General features: G+C 31.0%; 7 protein-coding genes and 1 long non-coding RNA gene across 8 annotated transcripts; 4 read left to right on the top strand and 4 right to left on the bottom strand.

The window, feature by feature from the left end:
• Window positions 1-321: 321 nt before the first annotated feature.
• Window positions 322-4459, bottom strand: LOC133786237 (wall-associated receptor kinase-like 10). The gene is made up of 3 exons (XM_062225439.1): window positions 4384-4459; window positions 4016-4123; window positions 322-1734 (listed from the first exon to the last, which is right to left on the bottom strand). Exons 1-3 carry the CDS (start codon window positions 4457-4459, stop codon window positions 518-520), a joined length of 1401 nt encoding a protein of 466 aa, XP_062081423.1. The 3' UTR covers window positions 322-517.
• Window positions 4460-6687: 2228 nt separating this feature from the next.
• LOC133783572 (wall-associated receptor kinase-like 1) lies at window positions 6688-8005 on the bottom strand. Its single transcript, XM_062223227.1, has 2 exons — window positions 7932-8005; window positions 6688-7736 (listed from the first exon to the last, which is right to left on the bottom strand). The coding sequence occupies exon 2, from the start codon at window positions 7686-7688 to the stop codon at window positions 6753-6755; it is 936 nt and encodes a 311-aa protein (XP_062079211.1). The 5' UTR covers window positions 7689-7736; window positions 7932-8005; the 3' UTR covers window positions 6688-6752.
• Window positions 8006-9813: 1808 nt separating this feature from the next.
• On the top strand, window positions 9814-13405 carry LOC133786236 (uncharacterized). The gene is made up of 3 exons (XM_062225438.1): window positions 9814-10253; window positions 11946-12848; window positions 13391-13405. The coding sequence occupies exons 2-3, from the start codon at window positions 11961-11963 to the stop codon at window positions 13403-13405; spliced, it is 903 nt and encodes a 300-aa protein (XP_062081422.1). The 5' UTR covers window positions 9814-10253; window positions 11946-11960.
• Window positions 13406-13660: 255 nt separating this feature from the next.
• On the top strand, window positions 13661-15450 carry LOC133786235 (uncharacterized). Its single transcript, XM_062225436.1, has 3 exons — window positions 13661-14038; window positions 14129-14762; window positions 15433-15450. Exons 1-3 carry the CDS (start codon window positions 13710-13712, stop codon window positions 15448-15450), a joined length of 981 nt encoding a protein of 326 aa, XP_062081420.1. The 5' UTR covers window positions 13661-13709.
• A 752-nt stretch (window positions 15451-16202) lies between these two features.
• Window positions 16203-16859, bottom strand: LOC133784557 (uncharacterized). Its single transcript, XR_009871408.1, has 2 exons — window positions 16493-16859; window positions 16203-16406 (listed from the first exon to the last, which is right to left on the bottom strand). It is a non-coding gene; the product is annotated as an uncharacterized LOC133784557 (long non-coding RNA).
• A 765-nt stretch (window positions 16860-17624) lies between these two features.
• Window positions 17625-19921, top strand: LOC133784556 (cytochrome c oxidase assembly protein COX15-like). Its single transcript, XM_062223851.1, has 3 exons — window positions 17625-17772; window positions 18474-18662; window positions 19546-19921. Exons 1-3 carry the CDS (start codon window positions 17662-17664, stop codon window positions 19897-19899), a joined length of 654 nt encoding a protein of 217 aa, XP_062079835.1. The 5' UTR covers window positions 17625-17661; the 3' UTR covers window positions 19900-19921.
• Window positions 19922-20005: 84 nt separating this feature from the next.
• Window positions 20006-21481, top strand: LOC133786234 (cytochrome c oxidase assembly protein COX15-like). The gene is made up of 6 exons (XM_062225435.1): window positions 20006-20251; window positions 20343-20588; window positions 20701-20798; window positions 20894-20966; window positions 21051-21174; window positions 21351-21481. The coding sequence occupies exons 1-6, from the start codon at window positions 20006-20008 to the stop codon at window positions 21479-21481; spliced, it is 918 nt and encodes a 305-aa protein (XP_062081419.1).
• Window positions 21482-24154: 2673 nt separating this feature from the next.
• LOC133783567 (wall-associated receptor kinase-like 1) lies at window positions 24155-25618 on the bottom strand. Its single transcript, XM_062223221.1, has one exon. The coding sequence runs from the start codon at window positions 25446-25448 to the stop codon at window positions 24294-24296; it is 1155 nt and encodes a 384-aa protein (XP_062079205.1). The 5' UTR covers window positions 25449-25618; the 3' UTR covers window positions 24155-24293.
• Window positions 25619-26049: the final 431 nt, after the last annotated feature.

The raw sequence follows: 26049 nt of genomic DNA, 5'->3' as shown, positions 1-26049 counted from the left end.
GACTGAGCCCGCCGCTAATGCCCACGCCGCAAATGCCTATAATTGTTGTAGTGACTCCACATTGATTTTTCTTTTAATAAATAAATTATATATTTAGACAAAAAAATATATTAAGAATAAATAAATGTTGTGTTTCGTACCAGAAGAGATCGAGTATCGATAAGGAGATTGAAATGTATATTTGTGTGAATATGATGTTCACCATCATTCTCACCTACTTGTAAGGATAATATTTATGGAGATAATATTTATTAGATAGTGGGCAATAAAAATCCGTATAAAAAGAACTAATTGGAAAAATAAAAAGGCCAAAACCATACAAAAACACGAATACTACTATATTATATTACATAGTAAAAGTACCAAGCATTGAATGCTTATACAATCAGATGAAACCAAAGTTAACAATATTATCCAATAAAGTAAACCACAAAGTATAATTGATCTCTAAATTCGAGATAGAAAAAAATAAGTGAAGAGTTCTACGTACAAAAAGGATATTACTATTTGTTCACCCTTACAACAATGGTAATTCTTGATGCAACGAGAAGCTAGTAGCAGCACTATCAAAAGTTAACCCTATTGATGATGTGGAAACATTCCAAGAGTAGTCTGCAATTTCAGGTTGTGCATATGCTAAATCTTCATAATTATGTTGAATACCATTGGAATCTTTATTATCAATGCCTTGAATCCTCTCTAACTCCTTTGCTACTATTTTCATGGTAGGTCGATTCCTTCCATTCAAATGTAAGCATCTCTTTGCAAGATCAACAACAATTAAGATCTCTTCTTTTGGCGCATCTTTGAGAACTTGACCATCAAGAATGTCGAACAAACTACTGCTCTTTTCCTCCATTGTCATCATGAAATATGTTGCCAAACTTCTTCCTTCCTCCTCTGACCTTGTTGCAGATATTGCTTTTTGTCCGGTCAAGAGCTCGACAAGAACCACTCCAAAACTATAAACATCACTCTTATCTGTGAATTGGCTAGACTGAAAGTATTCTGGATCTAGATAGCCAAATGTGCCATAAACTAAAGTGGTTAGGTGAGTTTGCTCTAAGGAGATAATTCTTGATGTACCAAAGTCTGCAACTTTTGCCCTCAATTTTTCATCAAGGAGTATGTTCGTAGACTTGACATCTCGATGATAAATTGGAAAAGAAGCTGCTGAGTGTAAGTATGAAAGAGCTCCTGCAACTTCAGTTGCAATTCGTAATATCATGTTCCATGTGAAAGGAAACTCTGCATTTTTGTCATGAATATACTCAGAAAGTGTTCCGTTTGGGATGAATTCATAAACTAGAAGTGGAACATCTATCTCCAGACAACATCCCAATAGCCTGACAACATTTCTATGTTTGATTTGTGTAAGAATGACAACTTCATTGATGAATTCAGAGAGTTTGGCTTCATCAATTATTTTAGACTTCTTCACAGCAACAATCTTTCCATCTTTCAACATTCCTTTGTACACAGTGCCTTGGCCTCCTTGCCCAAGAACTCTGTCTATATTGAAATTATCAGTTGCCTTCTCTAACTCTTTTGACTTGAACAACTTCGTTTGCTCGACATTGTTTTCACTTGAGTGTATCTGTTGTTCCAACAAAAGGCCACCATTTCGTTTGAAAAATGCTTTCTTGCGTTTAATTTCTTTTCTTTTCTTTATGAATATGTATAGTATCCATGTACTAAAAAGTAGAACTAATAATCCAAGAGGACTCCCCACACCTGTTTATCATGTATGAATAAATAAACATAATCATTCATTTATAGAAATATGGAATTTTTTAAAAACTTATTCTTAATTAGTTAGTAATTTTAAATAAGCATAAATTAAACTGATTTTTTAATATTCTTATTTCTATTCTTCTAAAATTTAATTTTTTGATATAAGTTTTATAATATATAAATTGAAATTTATCAAACATTTGCTTTTTTTTCTTTCTGTTTTGGTTTCTAGGCTAGATAATGAAATATACTATTATTCATTTGATAAAAATATTGTTCAAAATACAATGCAAAATAATTTTTTGTGTTTTTCTTAAATTACAATGCAAACTAACGGAGATCAATAGAAAGAGTGACAGAACAACTATTATACTAATTTCTGGTATTTTTCTCGCTGAAAAAAAAGATTGAGTCTATGATGCGTACAAACCTCAAACTTTAGGGTAGTTTGGTGACAAAAAAGGCTCAATTTATTTAATTAAAATTTGTGATAGATTTAAAATATATTTATAAATTTTTATTAAAAATATGATTAATTAAAATATATGGATATTGGCGGTAAAAATACATAATTTCTCAACACGATTACAGTTAAATTCCTAAGTTTTTTTCTTTTGCATCAAAAATACATCCTGCTACGCTTTTTTGGTAATCGTAGGTACCTAACAGTTAAGATGTAATTATTTCTTTTGGAAATGTGCTATAATTCAAATATTAATAAAAAAATTAAAATATAATATAATGAAGCTCTTATACTCACAAAAATTGTTGTGAGTAAAAGTATAAGATTTTTTGTAAAAATGAGAGAGTAGGTGGATAGATGAGTTCTATTAGTAGAATAGTTATCCCAGTTACATTATTTTATTATTTAATTTGTATATCTCTTCTATATAATAAATGTGTAGATAAAGGAAATTCTTGGTTTTAACAGTTTTTATTTTGTTAATGTTAACTTTAACAAAATATTATTATATTTGATAGAATATTCTTATATTTAACGGTAGTTTGTAAACACTTAAATTTAAATAAAATAAAATAAATAATTGAAAAAAAATTAAATTAGGATATTTTTTAGATATTTTATAATGATAATTATTTAAAAATAATAAATAATTAAACAAATTAAAATAAGATATTATACAATGATAATTATTTTAAAATAATAAATAATTAAACAAATTAAAATATGATATTTTTGAGATATTTTATAATGATAATTATTTAAAAGTAATAAAATCATATGTTTTATAACTTAAATAAAATTTAATTAAACTTAAACTCACTTGTTAGAATAATATCATATTAAGCATATAATATAATCTACAATGAATTAGCAACAAATTAATTTTTTTTAAAATAGCAAGAAAATTAAATTTAAAATCTTCGTATAATATTTAATATTACATTAAACATATAATATAATCTCTTGTTGTCACTCCTAAATATAAAAACTAGAACAAACATAAACTTAGACAAAAATAAATAAATTATTTAATTAAAATAGAATATTTATTTCAAAATTTATATGATATTAATATAAATTTAATAAAAATAATTAATAAATTCTATAAATAAAACTAAGCAAGCGTGCAAACTGCACATTGCTTGTATCTAGTATATATATATGTGTGTAATGTTTAAATTTTGTTCCATTATATATTTATTATTATTGATTTTTATTTTTGGTGGAATGAATTCCTAGATGCACTATTGTTATGTATTTTTACTATGTTTTACATTAATTAACCACTACAAAATATTATTTTATGATGAATAGATAATCACACATACACACAAAGAAAATTATATATATATGACAATTCTTTTATTGTGGCTTCACTTTAAACCCTATCAGTAGGTCTCTCAGTGTTTCTCGACCCGTGAACAGTTTTTAGCGCGACTTTTTTTTATGACCGTGTATATTGTAGCTATTTAGAGCATCCTGCAAATTTTCAGAAAATTTCGAATAATTTACAATACCGAAAACTAGGTTCAAACATGTTGTTTTCCATGCGTATAAAAAAAATTAGTCACGTGTGCAACATGTTTGAACCTAGTTTTCGGTACTTTAAACTATTAAGAATTTTCTGAAAAATTTGTAGGATGCTCTAAACAGTTACAATATATACGGTCATAAAAAAAATCACGTCGAAAACTGTTCATGGGTCGAGAACACTGAGAACTCCACCGGTAGGGCTTAAAGTGAAACCGCTGTAGGAGAATTCTTATATAATATATATATATATATATGTATATATATGCATTAGATATAAAGACATACCTATAAAGATGGCCTTGCGTTTATAACTACAGTGATAGCCCCCGATAGTGTTCACGCAAGTAGAGCCTCCAGGGCACAACACTGTTCCCTCATTGCATTCATTAATATCTGAGAATTAAATAGCACATAATTTTTTTAGTTAATATAAAATTTATTATTTATTTATTTATTATCATATATATATTATAAAAAAAAGATTACTGTAACTATAATAATAAGTCCTAACTAATTGCATTTATGAACAACCTTTATATACAATTTGTGTCTTTTCTTTTTCTTTCTTTTTCATTTTTCTTCCCGAGCACTTCTTCTTCTTCTTCTTCTTCTTCTACTACTTTTTGTCTCTACAACAACCCACATCGGGGTACCACAAAGCCATTGCTGGAGTTCCATTTTGCCGCCACGCGTCGGAGCTGAAGCACCAGTGGCCGGTGACAACCCCATCCGCAAAATCTCAGGGCCATTGCAGTTAAGACGCACACGAACAGAGCAGTCAAAGTTTCGTCGTCAAAACTTTGACCGCGCTTTCCGGTGAACCCAGACCTCCGTTCAGTGAGTGGGTGGCACCATTGGAACCAGCGTGAAGGGAGGAACGTCACCCACTAAGTCATTTTGGTCAACTCGTTATTTTTCTCCGGCGAGATTTTGGGTATCTCTGTCCCTTTGGAAGCATTTTCCGGCGACACCAAAGGTCATTTGGGCAAAGGAGTTGTACATCCATGATGTACTACTCAAGAGGATCGTTTTGATATATGACATGCATATATTCATCGACGTTTCCGGTATCGCTATCAACCGCTAGAGTGCACCGCTTGGGTGAGGTTCCGGAACTTGAAATTTTGAATATGGTCATATTATATGTCGTTTGACATGATTTTGAACAAGGAATGCAATAATGATAATCATTTGCTCATTTGATGCACGTAGGAAAAATGTGATATATAAATCGAATTAAATCACTCTAGGATAATCGTTAAGCTTGGGAGTGTCGCTTTGGGCTCGAATTGAAAATTCTTAAGAGTTAGGGACTCAACTTGAATATTGGACTTGTTTTACTCGTATTGAATTGCATTAAACATATTCTAATTTTGATATTTATAAAATGTTTGAAAAATGGAAAACTTAATCTGCATGTTTTCTGTTCTGTTCTGAGGGCACTGAGTGTCAAATATATTCTTTTGTTCACTTAATTATGCAGGTTATGATTTTTGGGTTTTATTCAAATGCAGCTGTTATGCTGCCCAATTTTCTAAAATAAAAAGGGAATATGTTTCTTTCTTTTCATGTTTATCTGCATTTGGTTATACCGATGAGATCCATAGTAATCATGATTTGTGCATGTTGTTGTTTCATGACCTAGTCTCTGTATCATCATAGGTAGATCAGGTGTCCACTCACCTGTAGGTGTAAAGACCTAGCATCTGTATACAGGAAATGTTATGAGTCTCCTCCTTATGGTGGTTATGAGGTCCGGCTACCCGGTTTAGGATGTTGGTTTTTCTATGGTGGGTAATGGGAACTAGGGATCTAGGGGACAGTGTGATGTGCACTTGTAGCTATGCTCTTATGATTATTTGTGGTTTCTCTCTATTTTGGTTTATACATGATGATGTATGTTTTGTTTTGAAAAGCTAACCATGCAGGGGTTTTTTTTACACGTTTGAGTCCTATGTTATTAGTTGCTTTCCTAATGGGCTTTACAAGCTCACCCCCTATATCTCTCCCATTCCAGGATCCTAGTGACACAATTGTGGATAAGATGAATTATCGATGGAGCCAATGTGCTTAGCCTATTTCTATTTTGTGTCATTGTCTTATCTTTTGAGCATTATTTATGTATTCGACTTCGAATCTAATGATCGGTATATCTGAATGATCTATGAAATAGTTAGGGATAAGGAATGGTGGATGCTAAGTATTATTTTGGATGTTTATGACTTATTAAATTTAACTATTTGGTGATTACATAACTGTAGGAGTATTATTGTTTTATTTATAATGATAAATGATCATACTTTTGTCACTAATATTTTTATATATAATTATAGGAGTTATTTTATTATTTTAACTTATAATTATAGTACGATTTATTATAAATTAAATGATAATTTATAAAGACTATTTTCCAACGAGGGTCAAAGTTTGACCTTTGACCATCCAAGTTATGGATATTACAAATCTGCTAAGGCCTACCGCTTGGGACGTGATAAGATATCAACTTACTATATATTAACACGTTCAAAACCAACTAAAAAACAATAATTGGAAGTCAACTCAGTGCATACCAACACGTTTAAAAAAAATTGAAATATATCTGAAAAAAAAAACTAAGCATCAATTAGACATCAACACAATAATAAAACAATTACACATAAACTTAGACAATTAAAAAAAACAACATGAAAACAACTCTACATAAACCTGGACAACTATAAAATAACACAAAAGAAGAATAAAAAAGGCAAAACGGTAATAAATGTAAAACTTTCCGTAAAATTGAAAGAATAAAAAAATTTGTTAGTCAGTATTCAAGTGTATTATATAAATAAAAATAGTTAAAGTATATTTTCTCCACATTTATTAGAACATCTTTAAAAATAAAGAGTAACAACTTATTTAATTTTAGAATTAAAGAGAATGGAGCATATGCAAAGCAAAACATAAATTAAAAAAAAACTAATTATTTACATAACTAACAAAAACATCCAAGAATATATATATATATATATGAATTAATTTAAATAATATTAGCGGTGGATTTTGGTTTACCTTGACACCCGTCCTGAATGTACGCACTCCCTCGAAATCCATGATGGCAGACACAGCTGGATATCCGATCTAGAGAGGAATTTAAAGCAACACCATCATAGTTGTCGCATTCGAAGCTGCTAGATGTGGTTGGCATAACATGTGTTTTAAATATGTCGAAATACTTACTGTTAATGTTCCAACTTAGTCGGACAGGAACATAATAATCCAGATCATCATCATGGGATGTTTTGTAGTTAGGATCAATCACGAACGCATATTTGCAATATTCGTTATCATGATTTGTTGCAAGAGTCGTACTAGAATCATTATCCATGGAGATTTTGAAGTTGTCACCACCTTTGAAAGAAGTACGACAACATTTAATGCCATCGTCGCAATTACTAAAATCAATATTATTACTACTACTGAATGATGATGAGCAGGTGGAGCTGCTGCTTGTGCACCCATTTTGGTAGACCTCCTTACCACTCCTTATTTCCAACTTGGCAAAAGCACCACAACTTATTGCAATGAACTGATTGTAAAAAGAATAGTAGAAGGGGCTTCCTGTTAAATTTGCTGATCTTTTGCTTGTCTTATTTGCACAGTTGAAGAAACTGATGGGGCTTCTCACCTGAACCCGTTTGTCATATAACGAAATGTTAAGTACCTGTAGTTGAGTTTGATCGAGGAAAGGCGTAGTAGAGTTGCGGCAGGAGATTTCGAACCATTTGTTAAGAAAACAATTGTTGGATGATGATGACCCAATTCCGAAAGGGAATGGAATAGTTACATCTCCACACTTTTCTGGACAACCAGGTTTCGCAACTATAGCTAGTACTGTTGACGATCTTGCCATTAACAACGATCCAATAATTATGATAACAGACAAGTAGTAGTTCAGCATAGTAGTTACTACCATTTTCTTCTTTCTTCTTTATTAATGATCACTTTGACGTACGTCTCGTATCTAAAAAATAAACACAGTAAGAAATTTATCTAAAAGAGGTGATGTCTTTTTTTTTTTTAAACAGTCGAGATATGTATGAAATATTACTTTTCCCAGGAATATATTACTAAATAAAAACTATATATTGAGAAGAGGGCAGATAACAAGAAAAAGAAACCAATGAATTAATAAAAGAGGATATGTTGTGATACGTACTTGCTAGAAGGGAGTGTTTGTGATATTATTTCCACCAGAGAGAGAGAGAGAGAGATGAGAAAGTTGGAAATGTTATTTCTGTGAATAAGGGATTTATGTGACATTAGTGAGAATATATAATATTCCAAAGAAATGTGAAATTCAATTTTATAAAATAAAAAAGAAATAAGCATATAAAGAAAATTCGAGGAAACATCCACAGTAACCAAACATTTTCCCTACTTATTAATTGCATTAGATGTCTAGTCATTCATAAATTTATGCATTTGTCGGCAGACACTATGATATTCAAACATAAAGTAGTACTTGAATCATGGCCTACCTATTTAATTTGAACATATTAAATAGAAGTAATAATACGTTGATACAAAATTTATACATAAACACTAAAAATTATACACAGTAACGTAACAGTTTAGCTTAACTAATAACATTTATTAAAATTATAATTTACTATTTTAAAAACAGTGATACGTCACTACGTATAATATTTAAGTACATATTTTTAGTGCACGTATCATTACTCATTAAAAATATGATTGATTAAAATATATGAATATTGACGGTAAAAATATATATTTTCTTAACACAATAACAGTTAAATTCCTAAGTTTTTTTCTTTTGCATAAAAAATACGTTTTGTTATGCTTTTTTAGTAATCGTAGGTACCTAGCAGTTAAGATGTGATTTTTTTTTTTGGAAATGTGCTATAATTTATTAAGAATTGATAAATTTAAAAGATATTTTCACTTCTAGGATATTCAAATATTAATAAAAAAAATTAAAATATAATATAATTTACTCACAAAATTTGTTGCGAGTAAAGTATCAGATTCTTTGTAAAAATAAGAGTAGGTGGATAGATGAGTTCTAATAGTAGAATAGTTATCCCAATTACATTATTTTATTATTTAATTTGTATATATATTTATATATATATAGGAAACGACTATAATTACATTATTTTCAACACTGGTGCATTTTTTTTTTCTATTTTCGGCACTTGGATAGATATAATTCCAAATTTTTTTATATGACGGTGCACATTGTAGGTATTTAGAATATCCTGCAAATTTTCAAGAAATTCTGAATAGTTTACGAAGCCGAAAACAGAGTTCAAACTGTCAAATTTTACACGCGTACACAAAAAAAAAGACACGCGTGCAACAGACAGTTTAGACTCTATTTCGGTACTATAATTTATTCATAATTTATTGAAAATTTTTAGGATGTTCTAGATAGCTATAATGTACACCATCATATAAATTTTTTTTGGATTATAACTATTCAAGTGCCGAAATAGAAAAATGATGCACCGATGTTACAAAAAATAGGATGAGTTGTAGTCGCTCCCTCTATATATATATATATATATATATGTAATTTTTAAATTTTGTTCCATTATATATTTGCAATATATATTATTATTGATTTTTATTTTTGGTGGAATGAATTCCTAGATGCACTATTGTTATTCATTTTTACTATGTTTTACGTTAATTAACAACTACAAAATATTATTTTATGATGAATAAATAATCACACATACACACAAAGAAAATTATAAATATAAATATATATATTTATATATATACTAGGTATAAAATACGTGCAATGCATGTTATATTTGATATTTTTTAGAAACGATGTAATATTAAAAAAAATTAATTAGATAATAAATAACATGATTATTAAAATGTACAACATGATTTAAGTAGAAAGTTGTTGTCGTATTACGTAAAAAACTACTTTGAGGTACATTTTCAAACAGTGATTGCTTCGATAACATAATATATTAAACTTATAACTGGTTAAAATCAAATTAAATGAATTAATTGAGTTCGACAAATTGGGCAAGAAACACTACAAAAAAGAGGTTCAATACCGAGAACATTATACCGACAACATGTCCTCGGTATAGACATTTCATATGCGCGGGACATTTTCGCGGTTCTGAATAGGTTTAGTTGCTATACCGAGGACCTATACCGAGAACATGTTCTCGGTATAGGGTTTATAAATATCACACTCAGCCGCGAAGCCCCTTCTCCTTCCTCTCTGGTTTCTCTGGGTTTTCTCCGAAACCTCCGCCTCCCTCCGCCGATTATAGTCGTTTTCCTCCATAAAAGCTCGGTTTTAAGCCCCAAAATTGCCAAGGGTGAAGGAATTTCTGTGTATTTGTTGAAGGTATGGTTTATTTATTCATTTTATATATATATATTTATGAAATTGTATAATGATATTTTCTAATTTTTGTTTGAAGGTTGGGTATTCGGTTTTTGTTGGACTATAGGGATTGCTAGCAAGATATTGAAGGCATTGGTAAGTTTTTTTTAATTTTTCTGTATTTTTTTAATTTTTTTTTCAATTTTTGAATAATTTATGTTTTTTTATATAAATAATATAATATTAATTTTAATAAAAATCTGAAATAATTATATTAGATAGAATGTATTTATTTTTAGGTTTTCAAAATAAGTATTAGTAAAAATGATATTAGGAATTAGAAAATTGTTAAATGATTAATTAGTATTTTTTTTAAATAAATTCTATGTTGTGTTTGGTGAATTTTATGTGTATTAAACATATTAGTAAACATATTAAATATTTGAGTGTTAATTTGAAAATTTTGGTGGTAATGTTAGTATGTTGTTGTTGTCAATTTTAATTTTTTTGCTTATGTTAGTAGTAAAAATTCAGATTTTATGAATATTGATGATTAATTTGTTGTTGTTAATTTTTAGTAGAATTTTAATATTTTGGTTAGAAAATTGAATAATTAATAAAATTTAGACTAATAATTATAAATTATATAGTCATTTAAAATGAATTTGTAATGCTCTCTGCATGATCTGGGTCTGGATATTTTTTATGTGTTATTTGCAGGATTTTAAATTTTGGGATAGATGAAAATATAGTCGTTATGCTGCCGAATTTTTTATAGAATTGTAAAATTTAGAGATATTGTGAATATTAGTAGAAGTACTCAATAAAATTTCTAATTTAATAAATAGTGAATTGATAAGTAAAATAATTTATTTTAAAATTAAGATTAAAAAAATTAACATTAACATTATGCAACTAAATTTTAATAAAAATAAACATTAATTAAATAATTTAAGTAATAATTAAATCCTAAAGTAGTTAAATAAATTTTAAACAAATCTTAGAATTTTTTTTTAAATTAATCAAACTATTCAATAAAGCATAAGTAAAATATGTAATTTAATAAATACTAAATTAATATGTAAAAAAATAATATGTGTTAGTTCTGATTAAATAAAATTAACAAATATATTATTTGAAAACCATTATTAAAATTAAAATTAAAATTAAAAAAATTAAATTTAATATTTGTTAGTTTTAATCATTATTAAAATTAAAATTAAAAAAATATGTTTTTAATATTATTTGTTAGTTGTTTTTAATTTTTCTGTATTTTTTTTAATATTTTTTTTTCAATTTTTGAATAATTTATGTTTTTTATATAAATAATATATTTTAAAATTAAGAATAAAAAAAATTAACATTAACATTATGCAACTAAATTTTAATAAAAATAAAAATTAATCCTAAAGTAGTTAAATAAATTTTAAACAAATTTTAGAAATTTTGTTTAAATTAATCAAACTATTCAATAAAGCATAAGTAAAATATGTAATTTAATAAATACTAAATTAATATGTCAAATTTAAATAAGTTTAATAATATTTACACTGAAATATATTATAGTTAGATATCATAAAACAACATAATTAACTTCAAAAAGCATAAGACATTAAAAAAACATATTTAATTATATTTGCTTTTTTCTTTGGTAATAAGAAATTATTACCAAAGATATAATAGTATTATTATCACATAGTGATAATATTATATTTTTTTAGTGTTCATCACAAGAAGCCTTAGACCCGTTTAGAGAGGGTGAGTCATTGAAGACTCTTACATTTGCCTCTCTCTGAATTAGGACACACACAAATTGATTGTAAGTTTGATGATTAGTGTTCCGTGCAGTGCTACATTCATACAATGTCGATCGACAAGAGTTGGATTAATTTGACAGATCGATTATCCGATGAGTATGAGGCTGGTGTGATGGATTTTCTCCAGAGAGCCCGGCAGTGCGTTGACTCAAGGGGATTGGTGAAATGTCCGTGTAGGAGGTGTGTCAACGTTGAATTTCAGACGATTGATGTATTAGAAAATCATCTTTTTGTAAATGGTTTTCTACGGAAATATACCAATTGGCATTGGCATGGAGAGGATGAAATAATACCAATGAGAGCTCGGATAGATCAAAATGATGAAGATGAGATGATGGATGTTCTCACTGATCTTATGCAAAATGACAATGACGAACAAGCGGAGAATGAGCGCGGTCAAGAGATACCTACAACTGACTACAGGAGTGGGCAACATTATAACGATTTGTTTGCTGAGATCGAGGCTCCATTATTCCCCGGGTGTCAAAATTACACTTCATTGAATTTCCTAGTGAAGTTAATGCATTTCAAAGTGTTGGGAAAAATTCCCAACAAAATATTTGATGGAATGCTGGAGTTGTTACATGATGCATTTCCAGCCCCAAATAAGCTTCCAAAATCGCACTATGCAGCGAAAAGGTTGTTGCGGAAACTTGGATTGGGCTACGAGTCAATCCATGTCTGCAAGCATGATTGCGCACTGTTTTGGAAAGAACATGCTGGAAAAAGCAAATGTCCTGTTTGTGGAGAGGATCGATGGGTGGACAAGAACACCAAGGGAAAGAAAGTGCCTCATAAAGTGATGCGTTATTTTCCTTTAACCCCTAGGTTAATGCGAAAATATGCATCGAGGCACATTGCTCAACATATGAGATGGCATCACGAGCAACGTATAAAAGAAGATGGTGTATTGCGTCATCCTGCTGATGGGAAAGCTTGGAAGGACTTTGACCGAAATAATCCAACATTTGCAAGAAATGTCATTAGAAGGGACAAGAAGACATATGGTGTCGTTGAAAAGAGATTACCACCACAGCCATTAACCATGCAAGAAATGTTCACACAAATGAGTTTTATACCTGATTCTCTTCCTGGTAAGCATGTCAGTTATGGCGGCCAAAAAAGAAAGCGTACAAAAGAGCAAGTTGGTTGGCGGAAAAAAAGTATATTTTTTGAGCTCCCATATTGGGCCAACATAATGTTGCGACACAATCTAGATGTTATGCATGTTGAGAAAAATGTGTGTGACAGTTTAGTAGGCACAATAGTTGGGCTGGAGAATAAGACCAAAGACACAGTTAGTGCCAGAGTAGACTTGGAGAAGATGAAGATGAGACCAGAGTTACAGCTGAGGAAGTTGAATGGTCGGATACAAAAGCCTGCGGCCAAATTCACTTTCACTGTTGAAGATCGCCAAAAGTTTTGTCGATTTCTTAAATCAGTGAAGTTTCCAGATGGTTTTGGATCTAACCTAAGGAAAAATGTGATTGACAATGACAATAAGATAACTGGTTTGAAATTGCATGATTGTCACATCATTATGCAACGCCTTTTGCCAGTTGGTGTGCATGCATTCCTAGAGAAATCAATGAGTACAACTATTATTGAGTTATGCACTTTCTTCAAGCTCATTTGTGCGAGAACTCTAAAAGTCTCAGATTTAGAAAAAGTCCAAACTTCAATTGTTGAGATTGTTTGCAAGTTAGAGAATATTTTCCCACCTGCTTTTTTCGATACCATGGTCCATCTACTAATACATTTACCGGAAGAAGCAATACTTGGAGGACCGGTTCACATGAGGTGGATGTATCCTTTTGAAAGGTATATGAAAAAATTGAAGAATTATGTCCGTAACAAAGCACGTCCAGAGGGCTCAATAGCAGAAGGATATGTGGTTGATGAGGCATTAACATTTTGCTCCATGTACTTGAAAGGTGTTGAGACAAAGTTCAATCGTCCAGACCGAAATGTAGATGTTGGTCCATCACTTAAAAAGATGTCGGTCTTTCGATCTCAGGGTCGTCCAATTGGTAAGAAATCATTGACAATTTTGGAAGATGAAGTGAAGAAAATAGCAGATTGGTATATTCTAAACAACTGCAATGAGATCTTGCCATATCTTCGGTAAGTAATTAAAGTAGTTCATCATTTCATTGCATGTTTATTATAACTCTTATTAGTAGCTCTTAAATTAGTTGTTTTTGTTTTTTGCAGAGAGCATAGGGAAATTTTACAGACTAGAGGTGTTGAAAACCTAGACCAATTACATAGAGAGGAATTTCCTAATTGGTTTTATAATAAGATTTATCATCTTCGACAAACAGGATCCTTGGAAGTAGATGAAGAATTAATCTCTTTAGCAAACGGTTCTTCAACTCGTGTTGCGTCGTACCCTGGGTGTGTTGTAAATGGAGTAAGATTTTTGTGTTATGACAGGGACAAGAATCGCAAAACTCAAAATAGTGGAGTCTCTGTAGCGGGTGTCGAAAATAGTACTTATTACGGCCAGTTGGAAGAAGTTTTAGTGATGTCTTATCTTTCTGGTTGTTCTGTTGTATTATTTAAGTGCAAATGGTTTGACACTAATCGGTCTTCAGGATTAAAGTTTGAGCAAAACATAACGAGTATCAAAACCAGTTCGGAGGCCTTCAAAGATGATAAATTTATCTTAGCAACTCAGGCTAACCAAGTTTTCTACATTGAAGACCTTAAAAATAAATCTCATTGGAAAGTCGTCCAAGAAGTGCATCACAGAAATGTGTGGGACATCCCACTAGTTGAAGAACAAGCGGAGGATGTAGAAGTAGATGTTATGCACGACACTAGTTCCTCTAATTTCCAATTATTCGTTGATCTTGGACCGTTGCCACAAATCAGCTTTGAACGTACGGGGGCTCCATTACAATTTGTTGAGATAGATAATGTTGCAATTGAGGAGGAGAGGGAGGAGGAAGAGGAAGTGGAGGAGGAGGAGGAAGAGGAAGTGGAGGAGGAGGAGGAGGAGGTTGAATATGAAGATGATGAAGAGGAAGATGAACACATAGAAACCGATGATGATAGTGAAGATTATTATAGTGATAATTAAGTGGTAATTTTATAATATGTTGAAGTAATTATTTTTAACAATAAATAATTTTATATTGTCATTTTTAACTGATAAATGTAATTTTAATATCGATTAATTTGACAGATATGGCTGATGTTATTGCTCAATCTCACGGGGGTGATGGTGGAGGATGCGATCCTCCACGTGGACCGGCAGATATCCCAGCTGATTGTGAACGAGGTAATATTTTACACATTGATATACTCCTTAAAATTTAACAATTAATCCATATTAATTTTAAAATATTGAATTTGCATACAATAGCGCCTCCAAGTAAACGTGGACGCCATAGTTTAAATTACACCAAAAACTTATATTCATATATATATATATATATTTGTATTCCATTGAAGATTAAGATATATATATATATATATTTTCAATATTGTTTTTTCCTTTCTACTATTTATAGTTCTTAGATTTGTTCTAGTGTGATAGAGTTCGGGTATATTTGGTTCGGCGAATTAATTGAGTTACTTGTCGTTCACCGTTGTATCCTGGGAGATCGACGTCGAAACTTCGTAGAGGCGACGAATCTGTTTTAAGGAAACTGTGTGTTACACAGGCCTCGGCTTTTATTTTGTTCTTTATAATTATTGTCTAACTTAATTATAATTGCTATTTATATTATAATTATTTATATTATGTTATTTATAATTATAATATTGTTATTTATATTATAATTATTTATATTGTGTTATTTATAATTATAATATTGTCATTTATAAATTATTTATATTGTATTATTTATAATTATAATATTGTTATATATATTATAAATTATTTATATTGTATTATTTATAATTATAATTATAATATTGTTATATATATTATAAGTTATTTATATTGCATTATTTATAATTATAATATTTATGTATCTTTAATTTAATAAATATAAATATTATATTTATCATATTATGTTATTCAAGTTTTATATACGTTATTTTTTATCTTACAACATCATGAATAGATTCAACTAAAAAGAAACAAAAAATCACCATAGTAACGTAAAATTATTGCATTCAAATCAGCAAGTAAACATTTTTTTAGGTAAAAATCACTCCTGTCATCATTTTGGTGTGGGCATAATACGATCGGATCAAAATAGCGAAGAGAATATTCATCAGAAAATTTACCATTAAATTTTAGTTGCTGCAAATTTATCTATAATATTCATTAATATGCATAACAACAGACAATCAAAATCTTATTAAAACAATAACATCTCTAAAACAAATGAGTACTCGACAACAAAAATCCAAAATTTAAAGTAATAATAAAACTATTCCTTTTACTTTGATAGAAAGCTACCCTGAAATTAAAGCACCAAAACCTGTATATGTAGTAGCGGAAACAGAGTATATCTTCTTCTTTGCCTCCTTCTCACTAAAACACAAAATCACTAAAACCCATTAAAAAAGGTTGAAACTTTTCTCAAACCCCTTTAACAATCAAACGAGTTAGCTCAGTACCTCCCAAGAACAGTGGCAAGGGTTTTGACATAAGAATTGACCATTTCATCCCCAGGTAGTTTGGGGTGATTGGCTAACTCCATTACTATAAGCCAGTGATCGTATCACAGTCATCTAGAAGGATAGTCTCCTTAGGCGGGCGGTTGCTCCAGTTCGGAGCCGGGTCGTTCGGCGGCGAGTAACTTGACCCGGAAATCTGGAACCGGACATGAACATTTACTGAGCTAACACCGAAGCTAAGCGATGGAAAATCGAGAATGAGGTATAAGAAAGAGAAGGGGAGAGAGTCCGGCTGATGATGGAGGATGAGCCAGGCCTGGCAGCGGAGGACGCCATTGTTGGCTCTCACCTAGTAGCTTCGACAGTGCGTGAGTGAGCTCTTTGATATTGTCGTTTTTTATAAACATATCGTTTATCAAATAATATATCGTTTTAAAAAAGGTATCGTTTTTTCGATCACTGTCGTTTATCAAGGAGGATGGCATTTTTAAAGAAAAATGTGCTGTCGTTTTTCATGAAACTTGTCGTGTTTATTGATCATGGAGGAATTGGAGTGAAATGACAAAGAACTACCCTTTTGCTTGTAGTATTCATCTCATTGATTAATGGTCTTAATGCTCCTTTGTTGCAACAATTAGATGGATTCAATATCGAGACATTTGATGATCAATATAACAACATCAAAGTAATAGTCTTAATTCTCCTTTATAGCATATGAAATTGCTCAGAAAGAAGTAAATTTCAATTAATACTATTATATTGATGGTTAAGTATAATAAGTAGCATTATGTCCTTTGGACTAATGATCACCAAAACGGTGCCGTATTATTTGGTTACCAATTTTTTGCATGATTTGGTCATTGATTGGTGTATCTGTGAGCTGTCGTTGGCGTACGACAACATGATGGTAAAAACGACAACTATTCCCACCATTTTAGTTTTTTTATTTTTATTTTTTGCCGAACAATTTTAGTTAATTAAAAAGCAAATAATTTTCCAAAATACAATTAATATTTTTAAAGACGTTCTTGTTTTCTTTTTCTTCAACTAATTAACCCAATAAATATATATTTAAATCATTGTAATTTAAACTCCGTTCTTCTTCTTCTTACCTCTTTTGATCTTCCGAGATCACCTCAAGCTCAACGCTCCTCCGTCGTCGTTCATCAATGCGCCGCCCCGACCAGCTGCTACGCTACATCCACGGTCCTCGTCGACCTCCTTACACCTCACTCGCCAACTCTCTGCTCATCATCTCAACTCAACTCAGCTACCACACAGTAAAAATCTCTCCTTTTTATTTCTCTCTCGGAGCAGGCTCAACCTGTCTCCATTTTATAGCTTTGTGTATTCTATATTGTGTTAGTTGTTATATGTATATGTATCTTTATAGATAGATAGATAAATAGATAGATAGTATTCGATAAAATGTATGTGCTGTAGTTGGTATGTGTAGTGTTTGATAAAATGTCTGTGTTAAGAATTGGTTACAGTGACGACAAACTGCTTCATGTTTCGTTGTTCAAAGTTCTTAGAAACTAAAGATTGAGTTAAGGGGTCATGTGTCATTAGTAGTATGTGCAAGGTTTTGTTGTTCTTAATTAACCATAGTATGGCTAAAGCTAATGTCTCAACACCCATCATTAGATTGAATAACTTTCATCTTTCTCTTGTATATGTTTCAACTTTTAACAACTATTTCTACATTTGTTTTTTCAGGAAGCTTTATATCGAACTTCTTTAGTTACTTGGCATGAGATTAGGTTGGAAATCTTTTAGAATTTGCCATTTCTATACCAACCACACCACAGTTGTAGTTGCTTGCAAGTAGAATCTCAGTTGTGATTTGAAAATGGTTTATGATATAATTAGTTTACAAGTTTCCAAAGAAATACATTTTATTGTTAAAAAAAGTTAGTAGATGCTAAACCCCTATATGGGCTAGTAAAACCCTCACACATTGGCATTGGTATTGAGACAGAAAGAAAGAGAGATGTTCCGGAGCCGATTATCACCATTTTTGTTGGTGAAGAGTAACCGTAAGGCTCTCTACAACCACCTCACCCAAGCAACATCATCTTCGTCTAGAGTTGCAAGGGAGGAGACATCTAGATTTTTCTCCACTGGAATCGTACGGAGAATTCTGCATGACTTCCGATCTTCCCCTAAGGTTCTTCTATCTTTATCTTTAGAACTAAGAGATTGTACTTTGCTAAATTTTGTTGTATGGAAACTTGAACCAACTTCAAACACTTTGAGCTGAATTGATTAGCTTCAACTTCATTAAATGCCATTTCGAGACACCCAAAATGACTACTTTCTCATTTTTATATAGTAGTCATAGATTTGATTGTGGAGTTCTGTAAACTGTCATTGCAGTTGTAGATATTTTAAAAATCATAGCTTGGGATATCAGAAAACAATTTTTTTTTAAACTTTTGTGCTATGATATAAGTATATATATATATATATATATATATATTGGTTCTTAGGACTTATATGGCTGGTTCCTTGTCTGCTGTCTTTCTTTTTATTTCGTTTTCTAGATTTTTTGTTCTTTGCTTCATATCAGTGTGTGCTCTTACATTTAAGTTTATATGTAGATATTTTTATATTTTAGTTGAGCATCATTACTTCTTACTGCATCAGCTAGCAGTAACCCAAGATTAAAGTTTAAAAATTTCAACTTGCAAAAATTCATTGGTTTCATAAATGCCATTTCGACCTCATTCCTGCTTTAAAATTTATTTCTTTTAAGTATCATATATATATGTTTTTAGGTATCTAAGTACTTGCTACATATTCAGCTATTATATTCTAAATTGCGAATTTGATAGCGGGAAGTAACCACAAAAGCAGAAAAGTCGATAGTTGCATATTTTTGCTTTTGATATTATGTGTTTCTTATGGCGACCCTGTATTCCATGACAATTAAATGTAATGGAAGTCCTTGTTCTAACTCAGTTTCACTTGGGAATTAGAACACAATTCATGTATCATGTTCATGTAATTTAAATGTAATACTTGTGTAACAAGTTTATAATGCAATTCAGGGTCAGTGTGTGCCATCTTTGAGAAATGTTTCCACCGTGCAATCTCTTAATGCAAAAAGTAATGAAGGACTGAAGCTACTTGTAAATGGAGGACCACATGCTCAGAAAATGGTTGGGATATGGCTCTTTGGCTCTGCTGCTTGGGTGTTTAGTATGGTCGTACTTGGAGGTGTTACACGACTAACAAGATCTGGTCTTTCAATGACTGATTGGAAGTTCAGTGGTGGGCTCCCTCCTCTATCTGATGAGGAATGGTTACAGGAATTCGAAAAGTACAAGCAGTCCCCTGAATATAAGCGGTCAGTGAAAGAAAAGAACAGTACATGTATTTGTAGCATTGCTAATGGTTTGTGATGCTTAGCTTTCTAGTTTTTAACGGTTTTGAGGTGAACTCTTTTGGAGTTCGGACAAGGATTATTTTATGGCATTTGCTATAATATTATTAATATTTTTTGAATTTATGGACGATGGTTTTTGCAGGGTTAATAGAGGAATGAGCATTGATGATTTCAAATTTATATACTGGATGGAATATGCTCATCGTATGTGGGGAAGAGCTCTTGGTATCATGTTTGCTTTGCCATTTTCATATTTTCTTCGTAAGGGATATATTACCATACGACTTGGACTGAAACTCTCTACTCTTTTCGCCCTTGGTGCTGGGCAGGGTCTGATTGGATGGTGGATGGTTAAAAGTGGTTTAGAGGTAGGCACCTTATATTAAGTGTATTTGCAAATTTGAATCGAAAAATGTTGTGGTTTGCGCCTTTTTAAATGATCTCTCTTTTTTCAAATAGGAACCACCATCTGAATATGCACAGCCTAGAGTAAGCCCGTATCGGCTTGCAGCTCATCTCACTTCGGCATTTGTTATATACAGTGGCCTTCTTTGGACAGGTCTCTCGGTGGTAATGCCCGAACCACCTGCAGAATCAATGTCCTGGGTTAAGGGGCCTGCAAAAGTAAAGAGACTTGCTCTTCCTGTCAGCTTACTCGTCGGCATTACTGCTGTCTCAGGAGCATTTGTTGCAGGAAATGATGCTGTATGTAACTTCAACTGTTATTGTATTGCTCAGTTTTTAACAAATTAATTAGTAGGTGGTATGGTTTTTTTTGCTAGTAGCGTATCGTGGTAATGATTTTGTGAATTTCCAGGGACATGCCTACAATACTTTTCCAAAGATGGGTGACACATGGATACCAGGGACATGCCACTTATTCGCAACTTCTTTGAGAATACTTCATTGGTGCAGGTAATTTTCCTGTGGTGTTTCTTTACTGTGTATTATTGAGAGAATTCCTTAGCATGATTTAGGTTCAGTCTGTCATTGAATTTTGATTCATAAAGGTATTCACGAGATCTCAAATTCAGAAAAATATATTTTAATCCATTGAATTACGAGCTCAATGGCTCAAACTCCGTATGAACATTAGTTTCCTGAAATCCGTGTGAACCTATACTCATCAATGTGATCATAGAATATTCCTTTTAACCTCATTTACAGCTTGACCATCGTATCCTGGCAACAGCCACTTTAGTTTCAATCGGCTCATTATGGTGGTTAACGAGGAAGGTGGATCTTCATCCTGCAGTTCGATATTTGATTGGAAGCACTGTTGGCATGGCTGGTCTTTAGGTACATATGTTTCGATAACTCAATTTCTATTAATGTTCTTCTGACTTTAAAGATAACTCAATTTCTATTAATGTTCTTCTGACTTTAAAGATCGAAACTTGGTTCTTCCCCTTGAACACGTAGCTAGGACTGAACGATATTTGATGATCGTACTTGTAATCATTGCAGGTTACCTTGGGGATATCTACCCTTTTGTCATACGTGCCAGTTTCCCTGGGCAGTGCTCATCAAGCTGGGGCTTTGACACTAATGATCCTTCTCATTCACACTCTGAGGAAGCCATCACCCGCTCTTCTTAAATCTCTGCCAAAAGTTGCCAAGACAATCTAGCTTACCGCACAAATTTGTGCAGATGCCTGCCCTTTTGGTTGGTGTCATAAGAAAAATTTGTTTCATATATACCCTTTGTTTTTCTTCTTCTTCTTGTTTAGCTAATGTGATTTATTCAATTCCTCATTGTGGAACTTGAAACGTTATAAATTGATGAAATAATACAAGGACAATTTTCCTTCCTGGATGGTGCTTCATGTTACAAGGGCCTTTGTGGTTAAAGAAACTTACCACATTTTCGTTCATGGAGATCAGCTAGAAAAAGTTTGATGGAAGAAGACGTATCAGAGAACATTGATTGATCAGATAAGATATTTGTATATTGAAATGAGGTTGTGAGAGAGTGGTGATAAAGAATAGCACAAGACTAGATAAAGTATTACAATATATTTTAATACTATCTTTTTCTTCAGTAGTCAATAATGCATGTTATATTGTTTAAATTTGTGTTGTAATAAATTATCTAATTGTTAATAAAATGTGCACCAAAATGAGAAGTGCATGCAGAAGCAGAACATATAGTTTGTATCATTGGCAGAGACAGCTTGAGGATTTTCTTCAATTTAATTAGATTGAAGAAAAGTTGAGATGAAAATTGTTGACGACCCACTACACAAATATTTGATTAAGAAATTTACTGCTAAAATACTAAAACTTTCATTTTTACTGACATTTAAATACCAAACTATTGTGTGCCGATTCATCATCTGAAAGGACCATGTATGTGATCATGTTTAGTTTCTATAATCATAACTGATCAACCAAATTATATAAAAAAAAAAAACAAGAAATATACGTATTTAATACGGTTCCTATATTTGTAAAAAAATTAGTAACAAATGGTACATTACTATTTTGGTCAATAAATTTTCTATAATATACAAATTAATCTTTTTTTATATACTAATTTAGTAACACATTGAAATATAATAATTTTAGTACCATCTAATAAGAGATATTCCTATCAAATACCCTATATTTCTAAAATCAATAACAAGTTTATAATGCAATTCAAGGATGTGCCATGCATCTTTGAGAAATGTTTCCATCGTGCAGTCTCTTAATGCTTAGAAGATGGTTGGGATATGGTTCTTTGGCTTTGCTGCTTGGGTGTCTAGTATGTTCGTTCTTGCACGTGTTAGAGCACTCACAATGGATGTTCTCCTCTATATTACAAAATACATCACTAAAACATACTTTATTATAATTTATCTCAAATTTTTACATTATATCATACATCAGCTTCTCTATTTTTTCTCTACATCATTTAAATATTATATATTTTTTTAAATATTTTATTCATTTTAAGAAATAAAATAATTAAATATATAATAGTATCACACTGATATATATATATACAAAAATTTATAAAAAATAATAAAATATTTATAACTTGATGAATAGTGTTTCACTACATATAGAGAAATACTATTCATTTAGATAAAAAAAAAATATAAGTTTACACCATTCATTGGAAGACTATTTAACAATTTTTTCTCTATATTAAAAAGAATAAAACATTTTACCTTCTCCATTAGGAGTGCTCTTACACGACTACAATATTTGGTCTTCGATGATTGAAACATTCCAAAAGTAGTCCACAATTTTAGGTTGTGTATTATTCTAGCTTTTCATAATTATGTTGACTATCCTTAGAATCTTTATCAATTATTTGTATCATCTCAAGTTCCATTGCTACTTTTTTCATGGCAGGTCGATTCCTTTAACTCAAATGTAAACATCTCTGTGCAAGGTCAACAACAATTAAGATCTCTTCTTTTGGTTCATTTTTGATAACTTGATCATCAAGAATGTCAAAGAGACTAATTTTTTCCTCCATTGTCATTGTGAAATATGTCGCCAAACATCTTCCTTCCTTTAACCCTTGTTGTAGATGTTGCTTTTTATCCAATCAAGGGCTCAACAAGAACCACTCCATATTAATTTTTTCTTTTAATAAATAAATTATATATTTAGACGAAAAAATATATTTAAATTTATACAATTATTATGTGAATTTTTTATAAAAAGAAATTGGATATATATTCATTTCATTCTTGTTTTTTTAAATTTTTTTTTTATAATGTCATTTACATAAGTTAATATATAAATTTGAGCTTTATATTTTTAGTATAATAGAGCCATACCTTGTATGGCCTTAACAACTAATATATATATATATATATATATTTAAATATATGGGTGATAGATGTAGTCACACATTCACCATTTGTCTCACATATTATAATAATAAAGTAATATGATGTGCATATGTGTAATATGTTAAACTAATGGTTTTTTTTTCTTCTGACAATTGGATTATGGGTCAACTCAAATGTACTTGTTTGATGAATTTTACTTGCTAATTTAAGAATAAAGAGATGCTGTGTTTCGTACCAGAAGAGATCGAGTATCGATAAAGAGATTGAAAGGTGGTATATTTGTGTGAATATGCATGTTCACCATCATTCTCACCTACTTGTAAGAATAATATTTATGGAGATAATATTTATTAGATAGTGGGCAATAAAAATTCGTATAAAAAGAACTAATTAGAAAAATAAAAAGGCCAAAACCATACAAAAACACAAATACTACTATATTATATTACATAGTAAAGGTACCAAGCGTTGAATGCTAATATAATCAGATGAAACCAAAGTTAACAATATTAACCAATAAAGTAAACCACAATATATAATTGATCTCTCAAATTTAAGATAGAAAAAAATAAGTGAAGAGTACTATGTACAAAAAGGATATTACTATATTTGTTCACCCTTACAACAATGATAATTCTTGATGCAACGAGAAGCTAGTAGCAGCACTATCAAAAGTTAACTCTATTGACGATGTGGAATTAGTCCAAGAGTCTGCAATTTCAGGTTGTGCATATGCTAACTCTACATAATCATGTTGACTACCCTTTGAATCTTTATTATCAATGACTTGTATCCTCTCTAGCTCCTTTGCTACTTCTTTCATGGTAGGTCGATTCCTTCCGCTCAAATGTAAGCATCTCTGTGCAAGATCAGCAACAACTATGATCTCTTTTTTTGGCGCATCTTTGAGAACTTGACCATCAAGAATGTCAAAAAGACTGTTTTCCTTCATTGTCATTTTGAAATATGTCGCCAAACTTTTTCCTTCTTCAGACCTTGTTGCAGATATTACTTTTTGTCCAGTCAAGAGCTCGACAAGAATCACTCCAAAACTATAAACATCACTCTTATCTGTAAATTGGCTTAATTGAAAATATTCTGGATCTAGATAACCAAATGTGCCATAAACTAAAGTGGTCAAGTGAGTTTGCTCTAAGGAAATAGTTCTTGATGTACCAAAATCTGCAACTTTTGCTCTCAATTTTTCATCTAGGAGTATGTTTGTAGACTTAACATCTCGATGATAAATTGGAAAAGAAGCCCCTGAATGTAAGTATGAAAGAGCTCCTGCAACTTCAGTTGCAATTCGCAATCGCATGCTCCATGTAAAAGGAAACTCCATATTTCTCTGATGAATAAACTCAGAAAGTGTCCCGTTTGGTATGAATTCATAAACTAGAAGTGGAAGATCTGTCTCCAAACAACATCCCAATAACTTAACAACATTTCTATGATTGATTTGCGTAAGAATGACAACCTCATTAATGAATTGAGAAAGTTTGGCTTCATCAATTATTTTAGACTTCTTTATAGCAACAATCTTTCCATCTTCCAACATACCTTTGTACACAGTTCCTTGACCTCCTTGGCCAAGAATTCTATCCATACTAAAATAATTAGTTGCCTTCTCTAACTCTTTTAAATCAAACAACTTGGTTTGTTCAACATTGTTTTCACTTGTTTGCATTTGTTGTTCCAACAAAAGACCTTTGAAAAATGCTTTCTTCTGTTGAACTGCTTTTCTTTTCTTTATGAATTTGTGTAATCTCCACATGCCAAAAACTAGAATTAATGCTCCAGGAGGAAACCCAGCTCCTACACCTGTTTAACATGTATAGAAATATGACAATTTTTTCAGGACACTTGCTGGTGGCATAATAATACCCAATGTGATACTTTCTACACGCATTACTTTGTATTTTTGTTTATTTAATCTTCATTCATATCAACAAGTTTACTCTATGAGATGACCCACATACACCCATTGCTTTGTTTATTTAATCTTCATTCATATCAAAATTTTGTTCTAATATATATTATTATATCCAATATTATTATTATTTGTTTTTACTTTTGTTGGAATGACTTCCTAGATGTACCACTATTGGTAATGATTTTTTGCTATTTTTATAGAATTAGTTAATTAACCGTGCATGCATTATAAATATTATTTTATGAATGAATTGATAACCAGGCATACATACATAAATATGCATTGTATATAATAAAGACATACCTATAAAGATAAATTTGCGCTTATAACTACAACGAAATCCCCCGATTGTGTTGACGCAAGTACTGCCTCCCTGACATGGATTCGGGATTTTCTCATCATTGCATTCATTAATATCTGACAATTAATTTGTATTATTTTT

This window comes from Humulus lupulus, chromosome 6, assembly GCF_963169125.1.
Source record: "Humulus lupulus chromosome 6, drHumLupu1.1, whole genome shotgun sequence".
Lineage (NCBI taxonomy): Eukaryota > Viridiplantae > Streptophyta > Magnoliopsida > Rosales > Cannabaceae > Humulus > Humulus lupulus.
This window is presented reverse-complemented; position numbering and strand designations above follow the sequence as displayed.